This window comes from Drosophila takahashii, chromosome 3L (assembly GCF_030179915.1).
Source record: "Drosophila takahashii strain IR98-3 E-12201 chromosome 3L, DtakHiC1v2, whole genome shotgun sequence".
In the NCBI taxonomy this organism is placed as follows: Eukaryota; Metazoa; Arthropoda; class Insecta; order Diptera; family Drosophilidae; genus Drosophila; species Drosophila takahashii.
The window spans coordinates 15,693,815-15,714,175 of record NC_091680.1 but is presented as its reverse complement, the minus strand read 5'-3'; the positions used below and the strand labels follow the sequence as shown (position 1 = coordinate 15,714,175).

General features: G+C 40.1%; 7 protein-coding genes across 7 annotated transcripts; 2 read left to right on the top strand and 5 right to left on the bottom strand.

The window, feature by feature from the left end:
- Window positions 1–2,419: 2,419 nt before the first annotated feature.
- LOC108067689 (uncharacterized) lies at window positions 2,420–2,814 on the top strand. Its single transcript, XM_017156830.3, has one exon. The coding sequence runs from the start codon at window positions 2,453–2,455 to the stop codon at window positions 2,714–2,716; it is 264 nt and encodes an 87-aa protein (XP_017012319.3). The 5' UTR covers window positions 2,420–2,452; the 3' UTR covers window positions 2,717–2,814.
- A 43-nt stretch (window positions 2,815–2,857) lies between these two features.
- On the bottom strand, window positions 2,858–4,163 carry obst-F (obstructor-F). The gene is made up of 2 exons (XM_017156828.3): window positions 3,992–4,163; window positions 2,858–3,787 (listed from the first exon to the last, which is right to left on the bottom strand). Exons 1-2 carry the CDS (start codon window positions 4,112–4,114, stop codon window positions 2,891–2,893), a joined length of 1,020 nt encoding a protein of 339 aa, XP_017012317.2. The 5' UTR covers window positions 4,115–4,163; the 3' UTR covers window positions 2,858–2,890.
- Window positions 4,164–4,637: 474 nt separating this feature from the next.
- LOC108067684 (peritrophin-48) lies at window positions 4,638–6,552 on the bottom strand. Its single transcript, XM_017156825.3, has 3 exons — window positions 6,478–6,552; window positions 5,806–6,401; window positions 4,638–5,315 (listed from the first exon to the last, which is right to left on the bottom strand). Exons 1-3 carry the CDS (start codon window positions 6,482–6,484, stop codon window positions 4,770–4,772), a joined length of 1,149 nt encoding a protein of 382 aa, XP_017012314.2. The 5' UTR covers window positions 6,485–6,552; the 3' UTR covers window positions 4,638–4,769.
- A 1,440-nt stretch (window positions 6,553–7,992) lies between these two features.
- LOC108067692 (peritrophin-48) lies at window positions 7,993–9,440 on the bottom strand. Its single transcript, XM_017156833.2, has 2 exons — window positions 9,437–9,440; window positions 7,993–9,366 (listed from the first exon to the last, which is right to left on the bottom strand). The coding sequence occupies exons 1-2, from the start codon at window positions 9,438–9,440 to the stop codon at window positions 8,144–8,146; spliced, it is 1,227 nt and encodes a 408-aa protein (XP_017012322.2). The 3' UTR covers window positions 7,993–8,143.
- A 1,462-nt stretch (window positions 9,441–10,902) lies between these two features.
- LOC108067701 (peritrophin-48) lies at window positions 10,903–12,229 on the top strand. Its single transcript, XM_017156841.3, has 2 exons — window positions 10,903–10,968; window positions 11,211–12,229. The coding sequence occupies exons 1-2, from the start codon at window positions 10,962–10,964 to the stop codon at window positions 12,227–12,229; spliced, it is 1,026 nt and encodes a 341-aa protein (XP_017012330.3). The 5' UTR covers window positions 10,903–10,961.
- A 1,976-nt stretch (window positions 12,230–14,205) lies between these two features.
- On the bottom strand, window positions 14,206–15,723 carry LOC108067682 (peritrophin-48). The gene is made up of 2 exons (XM_017156823.3): window positions 15,612–15,723; window positions 14,206–15,362 (listed from the first exon to the last, which is right to left on the bottom strand). The coding sequence occupies exons 1-2, from the start codon at window positions 15,619–15,621 to the stop codon at window positions 14,299–14,301; spliced, it is 1,074 nt and encodes a 357-aa protein (XP_017012312.2). The 5' UTR covers window positions 15,622–15,723; the 3' UTR covers window positions 14,206–14,298.
- Window positions 15,724–16,959: 1,236 nt separating this feature from the next.
- LOC108067674 (peritrophin-44) lies at window positions 16,960–18,780 on the bottom strand. Its single transcript, XM_017156812.3, has 2 exons — window positions 18,707–18,780; window positions 16,960–18,167 (listed from the first exon to the last, which is right to left on the bottom strand). The coding sequence occupies exons 1-2, from the start codon at window positions 18,711–18,713 to the stop codon at window positions 17,119–17,121; spliced, it is 1,056 nt and encodes a 351-aa protein (XP_017012301.2). The 5' UTR covers window positions 18,714–18,780; the 3' UTR covers window positions 16,960–17,118.
- Window positions 18,781–20,361: the final 1,581 nt, after the last annotated feature.

The window sequence follows — 20,361 nt, the reverse complement described above, 5'->3', positions numbered from 1 at the left end:
ATTAACAGCAGGAAGGGTGTGACAAAAAAACAGAAGCGTATGTGAACTTGAATTTCAATTTGAATTTGCGCCGTTAGCTTGGAAGCAAAAAATTAACTTTGTTGTGACACATTTAATTTGCAGTATAAAGTGCCAAAAGAAATTACAGAGATCAATAATATAGTTTTATTTTTTTTGCATTTCAATAATCAGAATCGCAATCTTCCGGCTTGAAGAGAATTTGGTTTATACCCACATATCTTGAATTCAAACAAAGTTTAAGGTTATTTTAATGCAAACTGAGACCTTGTTATTAATAAACATTTATATTATAAACCCATTAATCAGTGATTGTTTGCTGTTATGTACATACATTTAATTTAATAATAATTTCTTAACCGACAAAAAGGGCAATGATCTTATCCATTCAGTTAATTAGCACAAGTTATCGGAAAAGAGCGCTTGTTTGTTTTAGAAATGTAAAATTAAGTGGAATACAAAGATATACCTATTTTTATTTGTTGATATACAACTTTCCTTGTGATACATGTACAAAGTATGTATTTACTTTGCCGACAACCCCAAAACGATTTTTTCGGTTTGCCATTTTGCGAGATATAATGAGTCACGCGACTCCACGTTTGACCAACGAGTTTGGCCAACGGAGACGGCTGAATTAATTACTGGACAGCACGACGATTAGCTGTGAGCAGAGAACCAGCCCTAATTGAGCCCGACCGCCTTAGAAGTTAAATTTAAATTTAAATTAGACGAGCACATCGTTTAGGCACACACATATTCGCAACATAATCAAGAGGGCCAACATGCTTTTTGGATAATTTATGAATGAACGGATCAATGTGCGACGAGATCAGGGACAATCTTTCAAAGTTCGTATGCCGATTGAATGACATCATTTATGAATTTTTATATAAAGTTCAGCCCGGAAAGATAAACGACAGTCTCTTTGCCTTGACCTACCTTATGCTAAATATTACTCGAACGTTCGATTAATTTTTGACAATATTTATTAAATTAATAAAAAGAATTTTTTAAAAACAGCTGGCCAAAAGGGGGAAACACTTACAGAATATGTAGAGCTACTAAGGCTTCCATTACTATAACGATTTTTATACCCTTGCAGAGGGTATTATGATTTCAGTCAGAAGTTTGCAACGCAGTGAAGGAGGCGTTTCCGACCCCATAAAGTATATATATTCTTGATCAGCATCACTAGACGAGTCGATCTAGCCATGTCCGTCTGTCCGTCTGTCCGTCTGTCCATCTGTCCGTCTGTCCGTCTGTCCGTCTGTCCGTCTGTCCGTCTGTCTGTTTCTACGCAAACTAGTCTCTCAGTTTTTGAGCTATCGGGATGAAACTTTCCCAAAAGTCTTCTTTCTATTGCAGGTAGTATATATGTCGGAGCCGACCGGATCGGACAACTATATCTTATAGCTCCCATAGGAACAATCGGAAAAAAAAAACATTAAAAAATTCTAGCTTCGGTATTTTTTGAAATATTACCTTCTACTTTTGGGGATGTTATTTTTTAAATATTTCTGAATTTCGAATTAATAATTTAAAAAATCGGACTACTATATCATATAGCTGCCATAGGAACGATCGGAAAATTAATGGAAAAGAAATAGGAAATAAATTCTAGCTTCTTTGGGTTTTATTGTATTATCTTCTACTCTAGGATATGACTCTTTTTAAATATTTCCGAATTTCAATTTTAATTTAATCAAAATCGGACGACTATATCATATAGCTGCCATAGGAATGATCGGAAAATTAATGGAAAAGTAATAGGAAATAAATTCTAGCTTCTTTGGTTTTTATTGTATTGTCTTCTACTCTAGGATATGACTCTTTTTAAATATTTCCGAATTTCAATTTTAATTTAATCAAAATCGGACGACTATATCATATAGCTGCCATAGGAACGATCGGAAAATTAATGAGAAATATTAGAAAATTGAACATTTTTGCGATTTGTTAATTAATAGGAATGATCTGCAAGGGTATATAAGCTTCGGCTGGCCGAAGCTAGCTTCCTTTCTTGTTTAAAATAAACTTTTTATTTAAATATAGAGCATAAATTAATTTTAATAAATTGATCATTAATCTGCCTTAGCAGATTGCGTGTCAAATTTCAGAAATTCAATTGTACAATTCAATTACAATTTCCTGAAGTAAAGTTCTAAAATTGATAATATTACCTTTATCTCTAGTGTTAATTTACATTTATTTTACGTGAAATAAGCTTTTTTATTCAATGATCTTAGAGCTCTCTTTTAGGCTGCAAAAACTTGGTCGCTTGTCTTATGTCGTTTGATATCTTATCCATTATCTGTTGTAAAGCAATTTGCGAACGTGCTTAAATATTTTCTATTGATAAGATTCGGAATTTCGTCATGCGACGAGAGGAAAACTTCAAACAAGATCAGTTAGAGATCACCAGTGTATCAAAATGCAAGCATCTAAAGGAATTAAATTGGAACTCTTTTTGACATTTTTCCTTCTGCTGGTGTGCTGTTTTGCGAGCAATCCAGCTGATGAAAATTCTCAAGATGCCAAATCACCCGAGCCAAGTACACTAACATTTTGGGAACGTATTGTGAGCGGTGTTAAGAATTATCCCTGGAAAACTGATAAAATAGAGAAGGAGAGTCCCGAAACTTCCCAAAGAAGAGCAGTTTTCTGGCAAAGACTAACGATGGCGACAGTTTTATAAGAAATACTTCATTGTAAATAACGAAGTAACTATTTTTAAAAACCTTGTGAATCCAAAATAGAGGTTCTTAGCAAAAAATTATAACACTCTTCTCATTAAATTAATAAAGATTCGAAACTTTGTGAAGTATTCCATAATAAAACACCATCGACCGATCTAGACCGTGTTTATTAATCACTTCTGGAAACACTTGACATTCTTTTCCATCTCACAGTAGCCGGACTTCTGGTCCCAAAAGAGGCCTTTGGGACAGGATGTGAGCACGGGCATTCCACTGATGCAGATATAGTACTTGCTGCAATCCTCCGGATGGGACATATAGCTCTGCTTGGTGGATGGACAAGTCAAGGCGGTGACTTCAGTTCGAGGTGGTGAAGGTGGAGAGGGTGGAGTAGGTGGAGAAGATGATGTCACCTGTACCAACTCGGTGGTCTCGGGATCCGTGAGGAATTGCTGAAAAGTGCTTAACTCACTCGATCCGACTATATAGCAAACGGTTATTGGCGCTTCACTGCTCGGTGTGGTGCTTTCCCCAAACACTTCTACATTCGTATGGGACTCGGGTTCTGAAACCCTGGACTCCCCGTAGCAAACGGCCTGATCGCTCAACTGACACTCGGACATCTCGAAATTCCAGGAGGTGCCACGCCCACACTGATGTCGGTGCAGATGGCCGTAGGCGCAGATGAAGTACAATCCACAATTTCTGGGATGCGGCAGGAAGTAGGCACCATAGTGTCGGCACTCGATATTCTCCGGATCGTACTTCTCCATGGGATTGACTGGCTGACCACTGGACACATCGACAGCCACAAAAACAGGCTTCGGTTTGTGAGGCCACCAATTGAGCTCGGAGTTATCCACTGGGCTGCCTTGCGATTCTACAGGCGGTACTGACAAATCGCTCTGCCGACAGTTGGTATTCTCTGGCAGATCGCAGATCCCACGATTTCCATCGAAATAGAGGCCCTGCTCGCAATAGAGGAGCCTGGGAATGCGCGAGCAGGAAAAGTATCCATTGCAGTCCAGCGGATGGGGCACCAAATCGCCTTCCTGGCGACCCAGGCAGATCTGAAAAAAGGAATTATAAAAGTTACCTATTAGAAGTGTTAGGAAAAATAAAATACAGCTTTATTTTAAGAAGTTACCTAAAGTTTTCTAAGCTATTGAAATTATGATATTTATAAAACTTCAAATAAACAACAAACATAACAATATTTTAAAGTTTAAAATGTATATGTGCTATAAACAACCCGGAAATTTAATTATACTCACATGGCTGAGGTCACCCAAGGTTACACGAGGCTTGGGCAATTCCCAACTCCTGTCCACGGAGTGACCTGCTCCCAACTGGATGCAGATGCCCAGTGCCAGGAAAGATGCCCAAGAGCATGGCATTGCTGTTATTGATTTCCTTAACTTCCGATGATGGTTCTTTGCGGCTTCAGAGTAACTGTTTTAGTGTTTCGGCCGTTTCATGACCGACCCTTTTATAAGGTCGCTAAAATGGGTGTGGCTATTGTAAAAGCTAATCGAAAACTTGTGTTTGCATTTTGCGCTGCGGTCTCGGCGAGATCGCAATGTTCGCGTTTTTAGATAACATTCTAAAAGAAATGATTGATATGCTCACATCTAAAAATAAGCATCAGACAGATCTTGATCATCTAAATTTATCCATAATGTATTTCTTGTATTTTCTAGAAAATAATTAAAAATATCTAAAAGTTTTACAAAAATCAAAGTATAAGAAAAAATTAAAATATTTTTTGTAACTTTGAAATAAAGTTCTGAAAATACTTTTTGTCTGTTATTAAGATTGATGTCTCAATATCTCTGGTATTTTTTTGGTTTTGATAGCTGAAATTGTTTTAAAAAGGTCTAAAGAAGAGGATATTTAATCCCATAGAGCAGAATACAAAAATTTGCTTGCGAACATAGGTTTATTGCCTCTTATATGAGCTGAATACTAAGTGGTAAATACATTGGATCGTGTTTGCAGATTGTCCTGTTCCGGCGAGTTGCCTTCCAATAGTTCCTGACCGTTTGACTGGGCCTATTCCTCCAAGTCGAACATTTTGCCGGAGGGATCCGCCGTGGTCTCGGCTTCAGTACCGTCCTCAGTGGTCGAAGAGGCCTTGGATCCGTAGCAGGCTCCGTTGCTCGGCACATAAGCGGCCAGATCGTCCTCGGGCTTGCAGGCGCCGAGCTTCTCGTTGAAGAAGTACGCGGTGGGGCAGGTGTTCAGGGTGGCCTGGCCCTGCGCGTTGCAGTAGTAGTACGTCGAGCAGTTCTCCGAATTGACGGCGTTCACGAATTTGGTGCTGGCGCCCTGGCAACGGTTGCAGCCAGCAGTGGGCGTGGCCGATTGGCGCACGACACAGTTCGACGTGAGGGTGTCGAAGTAGTATCCAGTGGGGCAGTTTGTGGCAACCCACTTGCCGTTGGTGCACACATTATAGGTGCCACAAACGGTGGCCGATCCCTCCTTGACGCCGTCCTTGGGGCAGGAAACTGCGGCACTGCTCAGGGGAATGTCGGTCACACGGCTGCAGATACTATCCGAGGTGTAATCACAGGATCCTGTTTTAACGTTAAAGGCCTAGGAAAAAGAAATGTAAACATTATTAAGTGCAGGATAAAAGTAGCAAATGTAATTTTAAAGCGAAAAATAAAATAATAAAAATAAATCAATTAAATAAATAAAAGATAGAAAGTTAGACAAATTTAATACAATCCACGGGTCAAGCGAAAAATAAAATAAAAATAAATAAATAAAAGATACAAAATACAGGTCAATCAAGCTAACGATATTACTATTAAGAATTAATGACAATATAAATTTTAATTTCCGACAAAAATTCACACGGTTAAAAAGATGTTAGTTTCCTTTAAAAATAAAACAATTTCAAAGAACTGGAGCCACCACTTGTTTAAAAAAAATAATTGCTTTAAATGATGTTTTAAAAATTAAAACATAAAGCATAGGCAAATTAATATTTTAAATTAATGGTTGTAGGAATGGAAAAAAGGATTACGAATTTTACGTGGTGCTGTAAGCTATTTGACCGGTATAAAAAGGGTTTACTCACATTCTGCTTTGTTGTGGTTGATGCGCACTTTCCACTGAATGCATAAACGCCAGTGCTATTGGACACGCAGTAGTTCCAGGTGGCACAGTCGTTGGTATCGCCAAAGTACTGATTGGGGGGCACCACTTCGCAGAGCGAATTGAGAACTGCACCTTCGGTGGTTTGGGTGGTGGCGCAGGATCCCCATTCGCATTCTGCGGTTACGGAGTTGAACACTTGGTTCTTACTGCAAGATCCGGCCTTCGAAACGCCCAATTCGCAATAGTAGTAGCCACCGCACACGCCGGTATTTGGCACCCAGGTTCCATTCTTTCCGGCACAAGGATTATCCACACCGTAGTAGCAGTTCACCTGGCTGGAGGGCAGGCAGGTGCTCTTCTTGTAGTCGTAGGAGTAGCCCGACTGGCATTCGGCGACAACAGGTCCGGTCGACTGGCAGACATAGTACTTCTGGCAGGACTCGATGCTGCCCAGCTGAATGCCGGTCTTGCAGGCCGTGCAGAAGGCGGTCACGTTGTAGGTGCCCTCCAGGATCGCATCGCCCAGGGCGCTGCCGCCCATCAGGCACAGGATCGTCGTCGCCAGTAGAAATTTTCCTGCAAGTCACAAGTCACAAGTCCGGAATTAACCAAAAATCCTCGCGGTTATCCACTGGTGCTACACCACACTTGCCTGTCATCGTTAGTTCGTAATACTCTTGGGTCTCTCGGGAATTAAAAACCACTTGTATTGGCCAATGAAAGGTAGTCGGAAGACTGATGTTGGAGTTTTCCCACCGCCTGGTTTTTATAGGTATTCGCCTCGAACTTGGCCATCTAGATCGTAAATTGACTGTAGATAAGCCCAGCTATTCTCAGGAATTATAGACAGCGGAACATGGTTCAATTTTTTATTTATTCCACCAGATACGCGGCGAACATCTTGTCTGGTTGTTATTTTACCAGCTTTAATTAAAGTTAAGTTGTGGTAACCGCAAGTTAGCCGCTATCATTCTGTATTCTATCTGTTCCGCAACTTAATAATTAAAAAAAGAAACGATTGACGCCACATCTTTACCTTTATCAGTGGTGTAAGGCTGCCTTGAGAACTAACACATCATGTACTTAAGCCAAGTGTTGTAAGATAATCTAATTGGATAATCTACTGGAGTAATGTAATTAAAAAAGGGGCCTTTTCAAATTAAATATTTTTAATGTTACTAAAACTTTTGTGATAATGAGCAGAAATATAAAAACAACATTTTTATTAGTTCCAATAAAAATAAACTTTATTTTATTTTATAACTTTTATTTTATGTTATAGACCATTTAACTCAAAGTTCTATGGACTCCTTATCTCTTTTGGATGACGTTGTTTCCAGCCAGTAAACTTTTTCGGCAATGAAAAGACCTGTAGTTCGCATAGTGTTTACTTTCGACTTTATTACCATGCCAAATGGGCTCTATTAAATTGTGTTTATACTCTTTTGGGATATCCGTTATATTGATTGGAATTTTCCAATATGTTTGTTTTTACTTATCAGGAAGTGTAAGCATTGGAGGTATTTTGGTTATGCCTTTCATCGTGAGAATTGGAAAGTACTGATTTCAGGTACTACATTCGTCTTTATGGTAAAAGAAAGCTTTACACAACTAATTTGTTTTATATCTTTACCTTAAAATTATGATAAGAAAGTGGTCCTAGCAATTAATAAAAAAGCGTTTTTATAAAACGCGTAGTAATTTTAAATTACCTACGTAGATAAAAGCCATTGATCCCATTTAAATTTATTTAGACTATATATTATTTTATTAGCTTTTTAACTCTGCTTAAAATGATACAGGAAAGCAATCTGGAGACAATATATTTCCGCTGTTTAAAGCTTTTGTACAAAATGTGTTGCCTACCTAAAAGGGTGATGATTGTATAATGCTGCCAATACAAACTTATTTGAAAGAAAATACTATTATTGTCTGAATTTGTATGGACTATTACTTATAAGTAATATTGTTTGCAAAGATATCAACTAAATAATGTTTGGCAACCATTTGTTCTTTTGATTTCTACTGAAATAACAGTTGACAAGATTAAAAACGGAAGAAATTCTAAGAGGCGTACGCTTCGTATGAGTAATTTGTAAGGAAATTCTAAAACAATTGACAATCTGAAAATGAAATTTTCTAAGTTCTTTCTTATTTAAGGGTGGGAATGGGTTTTTTATTTTACCTATCTTGTGTACAAAGGATGATACGGAGTACACTGGATTGAATATTAATGATGAAATACACTTGAAGTAATTTATTTTATTGTTTGCTGGATTAAATATATAATTGTTTTAGGTGCAGAAGAGCTTTATGGATTACTTTGTGGCTGCTGTGTCGGAAGTTCCAGAGGAAGTATCAGTTTTGGTAGTATCTGATGAAGTACCAGCTGAGGAATCGGCTGAAGTATCGGTTTTCGAGCCAGTATCAGCAGCTGGAGCAGCGGTGGTGGTGGTGGTTGTGGTGGCGGTAGTGGTTGTGGTGGTAAGGCCGGTGCTTCCCGTGGGATTGCAGCACAGGAACTGGGGCTCCACCCCGTTAGTACAGGATCCGGTGTTCTCGTTGAAATAGTAGTTGACGGGGCAGCTCTCCACGGCCTTCTGGACGCCATTCACGCAGTACAGGTAATCGGAGCAGTTGGTGGCCGAGTAGGCATTCACGAAGCTGGCGGTGGTGCCCACACACCTGTCGCAGTTGTTCCTGGCACTCATCCTGGTCACGCAGGCCTTCGAGATGGTATCGTAGAAGAATCCCGAGGGGCAGGTCATCAGCTGGTAATTCAGGCTGGCCGAGCACATGTAGTACTGATTGCACGCGGTGGCCGCAATCATCGAACCCGCGGTGGTGCAAGTTGTGGGATTGTTGGCCACTCCGGTCAGCGAGGGATCATTGGTGACCTGGGAGCAGGAGGAGGTCATCCTGTAGCCGCAGTTGCTGGCCTGCACATTGAACACCAGACCCGCTCCGCAGGATCCCGAGTGCAGGATGTTGTCCTGGCAGAAGTTCCAGCCACTGCAGTTCGAGGGGCTGCCAAAGTAGAGATTGTCCTTGACCAGATTGCACAGGTTCAGGGCCACCGAGGGGGTGGACAGACTGTCGGAGGAGGTGGAATCGGTGCAGGGATAATTGTTCTTGTACACACAGGCCTGGGTGGTGGGATTGAAGTTCTCGCCGGCAGGACAGCTGCCACTCTGAGCGCCGGAGGCACCGCAATAGTAGTAGCCACCGCAGGACGTACTGGAGGCGGCAAAGGTGCCCACCGCCTTGCCGAGACAAGGACTCGTGCTGCTGGTGCAGGTGCTCGGCACACTGCCCGTGCACTGCTGGGCATTCTTGTCGAAGTAGTAGCCGGTGGGACAGGACATGGTCGTAAACGTGGATCCCTGGCACTGGTAGTACGTGGAGCAGTCGGACTGGCTGGCCACATAGTTGCCATTGCTGACCAGCAGGCACAAGGCGGTCACGTTCACGTCGGCTGTTGCTGGAGCGGCACAGGCGACGAGCAGCGCCAGGGCAGCGATAGTAGATCCTTTGTGTCCACCTGGGAAATGGTCAATAAATAAAATATATTTTAATTTAATCCTTTAAACTGATAGAACTCAAAAACCCACCCATTTTCTTTAGTGGCTTCAATTGGTATACTGTTTCTGGTTGGATGGCCTGCCTGGGTTTTTATTTGGAGTCCCGGCCCCTCGGTTTATCTTCGATCCGCTTGGCTGTCCCAATTGATCGACGAGCCGTCAAGCCAGGGAATCGACTTTTGTGATACATCGCCATTGGCAAGCAGTGAAGCCAACTCTATTTTTGCATGATCGATGGCCCTTTTTGACAAGTCAACAAAGTAGCGGATAAGAGCTTCCCCAGAATTCGGGCAAATCAAAATATAATGATTATATTTGTTTTTAATTTGTTTGGTAGATTATTCTTAAGGTAATAATACTAGGAAAAGGGTTTTGCGAAAATTAAAATATTTTTGTGTTCTGCTTCTAATAAAAATCCAAAAAAGATAGCGATACATTATTTGTCCTAACAAGGCAATCTATAAATTGGCCATAAAAAATCGCCTGTAAACCACCAAGTTCTCGGAATCGTTTTCCAAATTGTCAACTATTATCACATCTTTTAATTGTCTTACCAAAGTGCGAAATTCGATTAGATAATTTTTAGCCAATGAAATTTTTCCGTACCACATGATTCTCTAAATTTAATGATGTATTCTTAAATGGTATTCTATGGATTCGATTTGGAAAAATCAGCTATTAAACGAAATTAGATTACAGTAATCTAAATTAGCGATTAATTACCTACCTGTTTTATGACACTAACCCACATACTTTATGGTTCGGTGTTTTGCTTCCAAGCATTCTAACAAGTATGACTAATTAGTCATAAATTTATTTCCTATAAATGACGATTCCCAGCATTTTTTGATATTATTGGAACTGCAAAACGGGCCTTAATGGTTAAAGTTCAACTAAAGTCACAACAATAAGAAGAACTTTATACCATTAAATTTATTAGGTGAATAAGTTCTAGAACGGACCAAATACCAGGTAACCTATTAAATTATAATTAAAAGTGGTAATCTAAGCCACTTGACAGCTGCCTAATCTGCAATATTTCAACAGAAATTGGTCATCGTGGTCTAATAATATCATAATGTCGTATGTATCAATTCAGGCACAGCAGATAAAAATGATTTTAAAATAGATTTTTTTTGGTTTTCGGTTTGCGGTTTTTGGTAATAAACAAAAGGGTAATAAATATAAAAAACTATGAATTTTCATTGAGAAAACCCTATGCATATGAGCAATAACAATAGCAAACAAAAACGAATGGGACTTTAATCGAACTGCGAATCGGCAATGGTCAAATTTATCACTTGTCAAATTCGGAATTAAGCGAACCTGATAAAACTGAAATATGAATACGCCATGCGTCCATTTTAGCTACTGACGACAGGTCTGCCACTAACTAAATGCTCCAAATTTATAGACCTTTCGGAATGCCCCAAAACAAGTTGAGGTAAGCATTGTCTTTGGTCATGTATTTAATGCCAATGTTTGGAGGCTCCCAGTTAGACGTTCTTTACGCCGTTTGCTGTTAAGGGCTATTTCTTTTTCGACGAAAAAAGGCATGATGTGTGAGTTTCTATTGGATTTATCTGGGATCTATCGAGAAATGCTGGTATTTTCTAAAAGAAATGTTCTATCATGACGAAAAGAAATGATCTTAACAAAACATTCATATATTGAGGTCCACTGAAAATTCCAATAAAATTTTGTTAACAATAAAGTACAATTAAATTTAGTTTGTTATAAATAATACCTAATAAAAGAATTTTTAATTAATCAATATAATTAATGACCCATCTTTCCCAAACAGATAGGAGTTTCATCCTGTTTCTTGGACTGGCCACGGTGCCCCTGATATCTGGGACCTTAACCTTTAATGCAACACTTATATGCGACCTGGTGGTCAATGGAACCAAGATGAACGATCCGCGGGCCTGCAACGCGTGGATTCAGTGCGTCGATGGGAGTCCGGTGGCTGGAACCTGTGGCACTGGTCTCTTCTACGACCGCGAGAGCCAGAAGTGCCTGAGTTCCGCCAGCGTAAAGTGCTTGTCCAGTGATCCCTGCGCCGCCCTGCCCACCGGATTTGCAGCGGATCCGTACTCCTGCAATGGGTATTACTACTGCAGCAATGGCAAGGGAACCCATGGGGTCTGCAACACGGGCATGAACTTCAATCCGGGGACCCAGGATTGCATCAGGGATTTTCCCTGCTCGAATAAGATGGATCCCGATAGCTATTGCAACATCCTGCCCGATGGCGTCTTCGTCAAGGACACGGACAACTGCAATGGCTATCAGATGTGCTGGGATGGCCAGGTGATAAACGGCACCTGTCCCGGAACCTTCTACTTCAAGGCCTCCACTGCGCAGTGCGATTATCCGCAGGATGTGGAGTGTGATAACGTCATTGCGCCGAATATCACCGAAAAGGGAGTGTGTCCCGAAACGGGAGGCTTCATCTCGGACAATCGCACCTGCAATGGCTACTACTACTGCAAGGAATTGGATGGCGGAGAGTTCGCCCTGGAGCATGGCGAGTGTTCCGATGGAAGGTTCTTCCTGGCCACCGACGGCGGAGCCTGTGTGCCGCGCTCCAAGGTGAAATGCTCCTACGACCGATGCGTGGGACTGGGCAACACCACCATTCAGCTGGCCAACGAATCGAATGACGGATGCCACGGCTACTCGATCTGCCAGGATGGCCTCGTCATTGGCCAGGGAACCTGCCCGCAGGATGAGTACTTCGACGAGGTGACCCAGCGCTGCACCACCCAGGTTATATCCTATGCCGCCTGCCAAATGTCCGACGGAACCACCGGCTCCTAAGTGGAGCAGCTGACGGCTGTGGATGATGGCACCACCACCACCATCTCGTGAACAAAGTTGATACACAAAATGGCATAGTAAAAATAAATAGCTGAATATTGAATTCAAGGAGTCCTATTAAATATTTAGATTAAATAAAAAATCGTAATATTTAATATAAAACATATTTAATTGCATTATTTAATTTGCAAATATTTGAATCAATCAATCAAATATTTTACTTTATTAAGCAAAACGCATATTAAATTGAAAGTTTAATATTTTAAAATGTACTATAATTGTAAAATTTCACATTTATTATTAAAGCGAATAATGTTAAAATTAAATATGAAATATTTTAATGTACTACGTTTTTTTATCATGTTGCTTTTCTTCTCAGCCATAAAGTAAATAGATCACTTCTTTGTTTAAATTATTTAAATCGATGAGATTGTGAAATTTTAACATACTTTTGCGCCATAAATTTCATGTCTTCATATATAACTAAAAAAATGTTAAATGAACAGCTTTGGGATATACTTATATATAACAGTTAAACCTACGATTAAACGGTAGCTCTGACTCATCTGTGAACCACATGGGCTATATCTTATCCCGACTGCCAGAAAACGTCGGGTGATGAATGGCACTACCACAAAAAATGTTGGTCTCGTGAGCGACGTACGCAATCAGTTTTAATTAGACTCTTTGTTTTTTGTTACCGCTACAATAAATATAAGTACATCGGGTGCTATTATCAGGCGCAATAACGATTAAGTTACCAGATCACCTCTTCGCTTAATATTTCCTCGAAACGATTGGCAATCGAAGCAAACCGTGATGTCATGCCCAAAAACCCCACTTCGTAATTTGGTGGCAATCGGGAAAGAACTGAGGAAGTAGCCCATAGAACCAACCCATTCATGTGTTCGAAAAGTGATATCAGCCAATATCTTGATTTTAGTAGCTGTGTATCGGATAACAGCAGCAATAAAGAAGTTGAATGGAAAAATACAAACTTATCAGACGGAAAATTAGAGTACTTTAACCACTTCAATCAACCACTTCATTCATCAATCATTCAAATTTGCAAATTTGAAGTACAGCTACTTAGAAGACAATCTCTAATGTTAAACATGATAATTTGGCCATGCAGTAATCAAGTGAATTGTTATAATATTAAATTATATATAACATATGATCATAAAAAATTTAAAATAAAAGGTAAATATTTTGAGCTCTAAATTGAACATCCATGAAAATCACTCATACGCAGTGTGGACTAGTTTAATGTTTTGTAAAATTCTATTATATGACATTTGCCACTCCAGTCCAGATGTGTTATTTATTAATTCAATTAGTAGCAGTAGTAAAACTCCCTTGGCTTTTGGATACTTCTTGCTCGCTTCAAGGCAAACACGGAAATAACAAATAACGACTGGCGGCATTGGCGAGTAGCAAATTTGTTATCGGCCTATCAGGAATCGGTTCGGAATTCTCCGAACCCTGAACCGGGGTACTCTTTTAATTAAAACTGATAACTTTTCGGGCACTCCAACTGTCACGAAAAACAGATTGCCAAAAAAGAATCGTTGTGTGTCGCCGTTTTCTGATAGCAAAAGGGTTGCCAAGAGTTTTATCGCCCCCGTCTTCGTTTCCCTAATGAACATTTCCGCTCCCGTATTTCTAAGTTTCGAGAAAAAACTGTAGTTTTTTTTAAAATTGAAATTATAAAGAATGGATTAAACTTTTTTATGATAAATTGGAATAAAACTTATCATTTATACAAATAGAAAGGGGTTTAAAAAGATTAAACAATTTCATATGAGAGGCTCAAAAAAAATAATGTATTTTGTTGTTTAAAAATATTTATTAGAAACTTTTATGAAAAAACAATAGGTATCCATAATCCCTGAATTTTACTTTGAAAATAAGAACATTTTTAAAGGTAATAGTAATTAAAAGTAGAATTTTCCCGCCAAAAGTATAGTAATTGCTTTCGTACAATGCATTTGACCTCCACCTTAAATTGGATCGATTTATTAGGGCTTTAAATTTTGAGTGATATTTGAAGTGCCATTGCGGCGTTCCTAAACGGAGCAGGCGATGTAGTGGTAATTGGTTTGGGTGCATCCCTGGTTGCGTTCGTCGAAGTAGTAGCCCGTGGGGCAGTGGCCCAAACTGACGGTCGCTCCGCCGGAGCAGCGTCCGTAGCTCTGGCAATCGCCGGCCACATTTACGTAGGTCATGTTGGTGCCCACACACCTGTCCAGTTGGCAGCGCACATTCAACCTATCCCTGCACGACAGCTTCTCGAAGTCAAAGTACTGGCCCAGGGGGCAACTCAGGTGCTTGGGCTCCGTGTCGTGTTTGCCGGCGACGGGATTGCCGCAGATATAGTAGTGGGAGCAGGACAGATCGTCGGCAAAGTAGCCCACACGAGCGGATCCGGTGGCATTGTCCAGGCAGAAGGTGTTCTCGGGTTCCGGCAGGGCAGCCGTATCATAGCACGTCACCTCGCTAACATCCACGCAGTAGCCGAGATCGGCATCGTAGGCCGTTTGCACTGGGCAGGAGCGACTGTGAAGGACCTCGCTGACGCACTCGTAGTACTGATCGCAGTGGACGGGATCGGCCAGACGGGTGTTATTGGCCAGCGATCGGCAGGCCGGCGATGACTTCTTGGTCTGGCTGGCGGGGCACTTGTACTGGGTCTCGTACACACAGGAACGCGAGGTCGGCTGGAAGACCAGCTCGTTGGGGCAGTTGGCCTGGATCTGTTTGTTGGCCTTGCACAGGATGTAGCCGCGGCAATTGCTGCTGCTGGGATCCACGATGAAGGCGCCCTCCGTCTCGTTGGCGCACAGATTCTTGGGCTTCTCGATGGCCAGACCCGCATAGGGACACACGGCACTGGAGGCCAGGATGCAGCGACCCAGCTCCTTGTTGTAGTACAGTCCTGACGCACAGCCGCCCTGCTCCAGGGCACTGTAGTTGGTGGCACAGCGCACCCAGTTGTCGCAGGTATTCGGTCGCAGGAAGCTCGTGTCCTGCGGCAACAGCTCGCACATCGCGTCCACCGACAGGTACTCGAAGTCCTCGATCACGCCGCCCAAGGCGCTGGCCACGAACAGCAGCGACAGGATAGCGCTAGCTGAAAGGATTCGTAATATTACGATTATTTTAATAATTTATAATATTCAATATTTTAATAATTTATAATATTATCCAAAATATAAATATGATTGACTTGTTTCATAAAAGAAGCTCCATTTTAGATAACTTAGGGTTTCGACCTTTCAAAAACTTCAACGGCAATCTGCAAATCAATTCTCCAGATAAATCTAACGATCCTAACACTCGCGACTTTTCATTTAATGGATCGATTTATTTTTCCAAATACCTTTATTCATGGTGTATATCCTTTGTTTCACTTTTATCCTGGTAACTGGAACCTCCCGTTGCGATCTGTCGGTGGCGGCAATCACAACACAAATGATACTGCACCTTCGGAAGCTGCTGCCCTTAAATATGCAAAAGATCATTCTGCTCGGTTTTGTTCGGCGAAAAACAATTTCCAAAATGCACATGCTATCTCAATCACAAGTCAAAGATAGTGCTCGCGTTTTCGATTTTTACCGATTTTATTTGTTGGTTTTTTGATGTACGATAGCGGGGGAGCATGTAAATTACACGGCAATAACATCGGAATTGTCTCGTTCGCAGAAGTGTAGACTCCTGGTGGTATCTCGGCGTCAATATCACTCCGATCAACGGCCCCCCATTGATAGGGAAATTGCATGTCTCACTGTGAGATCCCCATCAATGCCATTGACAGTTCTCGAACATCGGAGAACCACTGAAAAGAGTTGTGATTAAACTCCCTAATTTATTAACATTTATCGTTTCTCTAAACATTTTTCCCAACTTCCTTCACAATTATTAAATTTTACTACCTTTTCCATGATCGAATACATGTTAGAATTTATCTGCCTTACGTTTAGCCAATGTTTATCTCTAGGACTGAAGGTCTGTTTTATTGTTTTATTCTATTAGACAAACAAATAACAATAGGTTGACGTCACTCAAATTTACCAAGAAATCCTAAGGCCCTCAAAATTATCTGATCGCTCAAGTACTAAAATTAAAATTATATCTAAATGCCGACGTCAATTAAGTTTACTTTTCTAGAAACTTCCAAGGAAAAATGATTACAATCTTTTGTTGATATACATATGTATCAGCCATTGAAGCATTAGCCTTTATCTTAAAAAAGTACATGGGGTATTTTGTTTGGAATTAATAAACTAAACTATATAGATATCATTTAGTCATAGCACTTATTTAGCAAAAAAATCACAAAAATGTACATCTTGAAATTCTTGTTTTATTCTTGTCTGCATTTGATTATAAATGATCAATTTAGGCGGATTTTCGCATCAGTGAACTCTGAATTCCCGTCTCGTCCCGAAGTCTCGGAATCTGCAAAAGCTAAAAGAATAGCTAGGGATTAATTATGCAGATTCTAGGTATTCTTATGAGCAAAATTATTTATAATAAAGGAAACCTTAAAAAATAGTCAAGCAAAAAACATTTTAGTTTCTAACAACTATTGTCCAACTATTATAGACTCCTATGAAAAAGTCTCTTATAAGATTTGCAATAAAATCTTAAGATTTCGTCATAAGTATTCCCGTTAAGAAAAATATTAGTTTTATAAACCCTTTATCAGTAAATTTATTTTAAACAAATTTCGATTGGTCAAAGTCGACGTTTTTTTTTATTAATTTCTTTTGATTGCTTGTCCCGCAGTCCTTGCAGGAGTAGGGTTAAAAACAGGGATAGGGCTCATGTTACATCATATGCTTGTTGCAAGGTAATTCGGAAAATATAGGTGGCTAAAGGGGATCTTAGGCAGCTGCTTCGCAAACGGCGTAACCGGGATTTTTTGTGGTGCAGATATTGTGAATCTCGTCGTAGAACTGCGCGGTGGTGGGGCAATTTCCGGTCGCTCCGGTGGAGCAGACCGTGTAGGTGTTGCAGGTGGTATCCGACACGGCCATGAATGGATTGTTTATGTTGCCACATCGGTTATGGGGACAGGCATAGGCGGCCGGGGAAACGCACTCGCCCTTAGTGGGGTCAAAATGAGTACCAGTGGGGCATTGGTTCCAAACACCAGTGGCTCCTGCATTTGCACAGTAGTAGAAGCCATAGCAGGTGGTCCAATCAGAAACGTATTTATAGTCCTGAACTTCTCCGTCCACAGTGATCTCCTCTGAGGCTTTGAAGTAATCAGCAGGGCATCCAGATGAATTTGTGTAGCCAACTGTAAACTGCCCGGCATTTCCACTGTTGCTATCGTCGCCGTTACAGGTTACACTGGCCTTCTGGCACATACCGGTGGCCGCGTTGTAGAACAGGTTATCGGCACACTTGGCGGAGGTTCCATAGCCATTGAGGCAGGCGATGTAGCTGCCGCAGTTGTCCGGATCGCCGACATAGATGTTCGACTGCATGAACCGGCAGATGGTGTCCTGCGGACAGCTGTTGGCATAGATGCAGCTTATGCTGCTGGCACTGTAGAGGCCCTCCTGGCAGGCGCCGTACTCCAAGCCTCCCTTGCCATCGCAGTAGCAGTACTCGGTGCAGTTCATCGGATTGGCCACGTACATGGGCGAGGCGGCCGATTCGCAGGTCTTCGTCGCACTTGTCGAGCAAATCGTCGTCGAGGCATCGGCACATATGCCTGTCTGCGAGTTGTAAATATAGTCATCCGGACACGTTCCCCAGCTAACCAGCATCTGGCCCTTGCAGTAGCCCCAGGCACGGCAGTTGCTCGGATTGCCCACATAGCCCTCGCCCGACCACTGGGCGCACATCTGCTCCATCGTGTAGCCGCTGGCCTGGGCCGCCATCAGAAGACAGGCCGCCAGGACACCGATCCTTGCATTGAAAGCTGTGAGGAGTGGATTTAATTTGGATTTTATGAATAGTATTTAACAATTTTTTTGTTTGTCTATTTTTAATTAATATTTTTATCAACTGTTGAAATAGAAAAATTAAACTTAAAATACTGGGAATTGTTGTATTTAAACGGCTTTATTTTTGTAGACAGAAATGTGTTTTTTTTTTCAAAAGTAAACAAATGAAGAAAAATTTCAATTTAATTGATTTAAATAATTTGAAATATGGATACATTTTTGGAGAAGTTTAAAAATAAAAACATTAAATTAAATAGGACCAAAAAATGTTAGCACTCGGTAATTAAAATGTGTTGTTGATATAAGTAGAAACAGATATTTAAATTAAAAAAATTCACTTTTATCTCCAAGTCGATGACAAAATTTAAATATTTTAATTTATGAATATTAAAAATATCAGTTTAATGTAATTATAATTAAATAAAAAGGATGCGCAGTGAATATTCAACTAGGTTTTGAATTATTTGCACCGAAAACACTGAGAGTGAAATATCCGCTTTTAGAGACAACGTACCTCCCATTTTGGTATGGTAATATATTCTGGACTAATTCGCTTGGTAGACGACTGAAGCGAACGTTCCGATTTCGTTACTAACCCAATCAATGGAGGCCTCTGCGTTTTTATAGTTGGCCCACTCGCGGCACGACAGAGCGGGTAATTAAAAAATTGTCAGCCCGATAAGCCCGTATCGAAATTAAAACTAGATAAAATTCTAAGGTCTGGGGTAAACCACGCACCTTTCATCCTTAATTTTTGGTTTAGCTCCCGGCTCGACAGCGTTGGACGTCGAAAGTGAAACTAGCGGACGGGGCCGAAATGGACTGACTTATAAGCACTAATCGAAACCTGGTCAGCGGACTGGTCTATGTATAACTTGAGATATTTTCTATATTTTTTTTATTTGACATGACAGCTCTGGCGGTATTCGGATTATCAGCTGCTGATTGTGAACCTTCTTTGTCTATAATTGTTTTTTAATTTCCAAGTACGGCGAGGAGGCGGAGAATGTCACGGCTCTTATTGATCACTCAGTGGTGTTTCCCTGGTATCTCGGTATTCATTTCGGCAACACGACATTAGCTAGATATCTCAATTTGAATCTTACTGCGATCCTTGACGTCTCCACTTGAAGTAATCAGTTTCTGGGGAAAAGTAAGCAGCTTACACATTTTTAATTTAATCATTTGTTATAAATAACTTTGCTAACTAAAATATAGCTAAACGCCTCTTTAAATTTTTATGAATATATGGAAATTTTCATTTTCTTAAGACACAAGATGGTTTTTTTTAATTAAAAATTTAAATGTATTAAAGAGGTCTTCACGTCAAATATTGTCTTATAAACATTGCCTGTGTTAATAATTTTATCACTAAAATTTAATTTTTAATTTTAATTTTCCCCTAAAAGTAAACTTTAACCACCATCAAAATACGCCCACAAGTATGCGATTGAAGCGATTTTTTGCCATCCGATTTGATAACAATTTTTAAGAAATAAGTAGAAGCCCCAGCTGAAATAACCAATTTTGTTTTAATTGTTTACTTATAAACAATTTTTTAAATATTTTACATTTACAATAAATTATTAGAAACGCCTTCCTATTAGTAGCATTCTAATATTAACTTACCTAATCATAGTTTACTTAAAAACAATTTTTTAAATATTTTACACTTACAACAAATTATTAGAAAAGGCTACCTATTAATAGCATTATATATTAACTTACCTAATTGGATGTAAATTAACATTGAGCGACTACTTAAGATTCGTATTTAATTAAATCAAAGATGGTGGGTCACTACAAATCTTTACAAGCTCCTTATAAATTTATGAATTAGCCCAGCTGATCAGGCTCCTCAATTTATTTGTTATATTTCTTGGCTATAACTAATCTAATCTGCTTCCTATATGATTTATCGTTAGACAATTGCCAATCTGCAAATTGTTTTGACCATAGGCATTATTACCGACTGCAATTCACCTAATAATTAAGTCATAAAAAAGAAAATAAATATTATTGGGCCCCATAGAAGAATATTTTATAAGTGGTTCCTGGACATTTTAAAATTTACAAGTACAATCGATCAATGAAAGATTTATAAAGCCACTTGAAAAATAATTTGAATACAAAATATAATAGGAAATGTCTGGGCTTGATTTTAATTTG

Coding starts and splice junctions, on each gene's coding strand:
- LOC108067689 (XM_017156830.3), top strand. CDS start 2,453: ATGCAAGCATCTAAAGGAATTAAATTGGAACTCTTTTTGACATTTTTC.
- obst-F (XM_017156828.3), bottom strand. CDS start 4,114: ATGCCATGCTCTTGGGCATCTTTCCTGGCACTGGGCATCTGCATCCAG. Junction 3,788..3,991: donor CCTTGGGTGACCTCAGCCAT/GTGAGTATAATT, acceptor TCCTTTTTTCAG/ATCTGCCTGGGTCGCCAGGA.
- LOC108067684 (XM_017156825.3), bottom strand. Junction 5,316..5,805: donor CAACCACAACAAAGCAGAAT/GTGAGTAAACCC, acceptor TCTTTTTCCTAG/GCCTTTAACGTTAAAACAGG.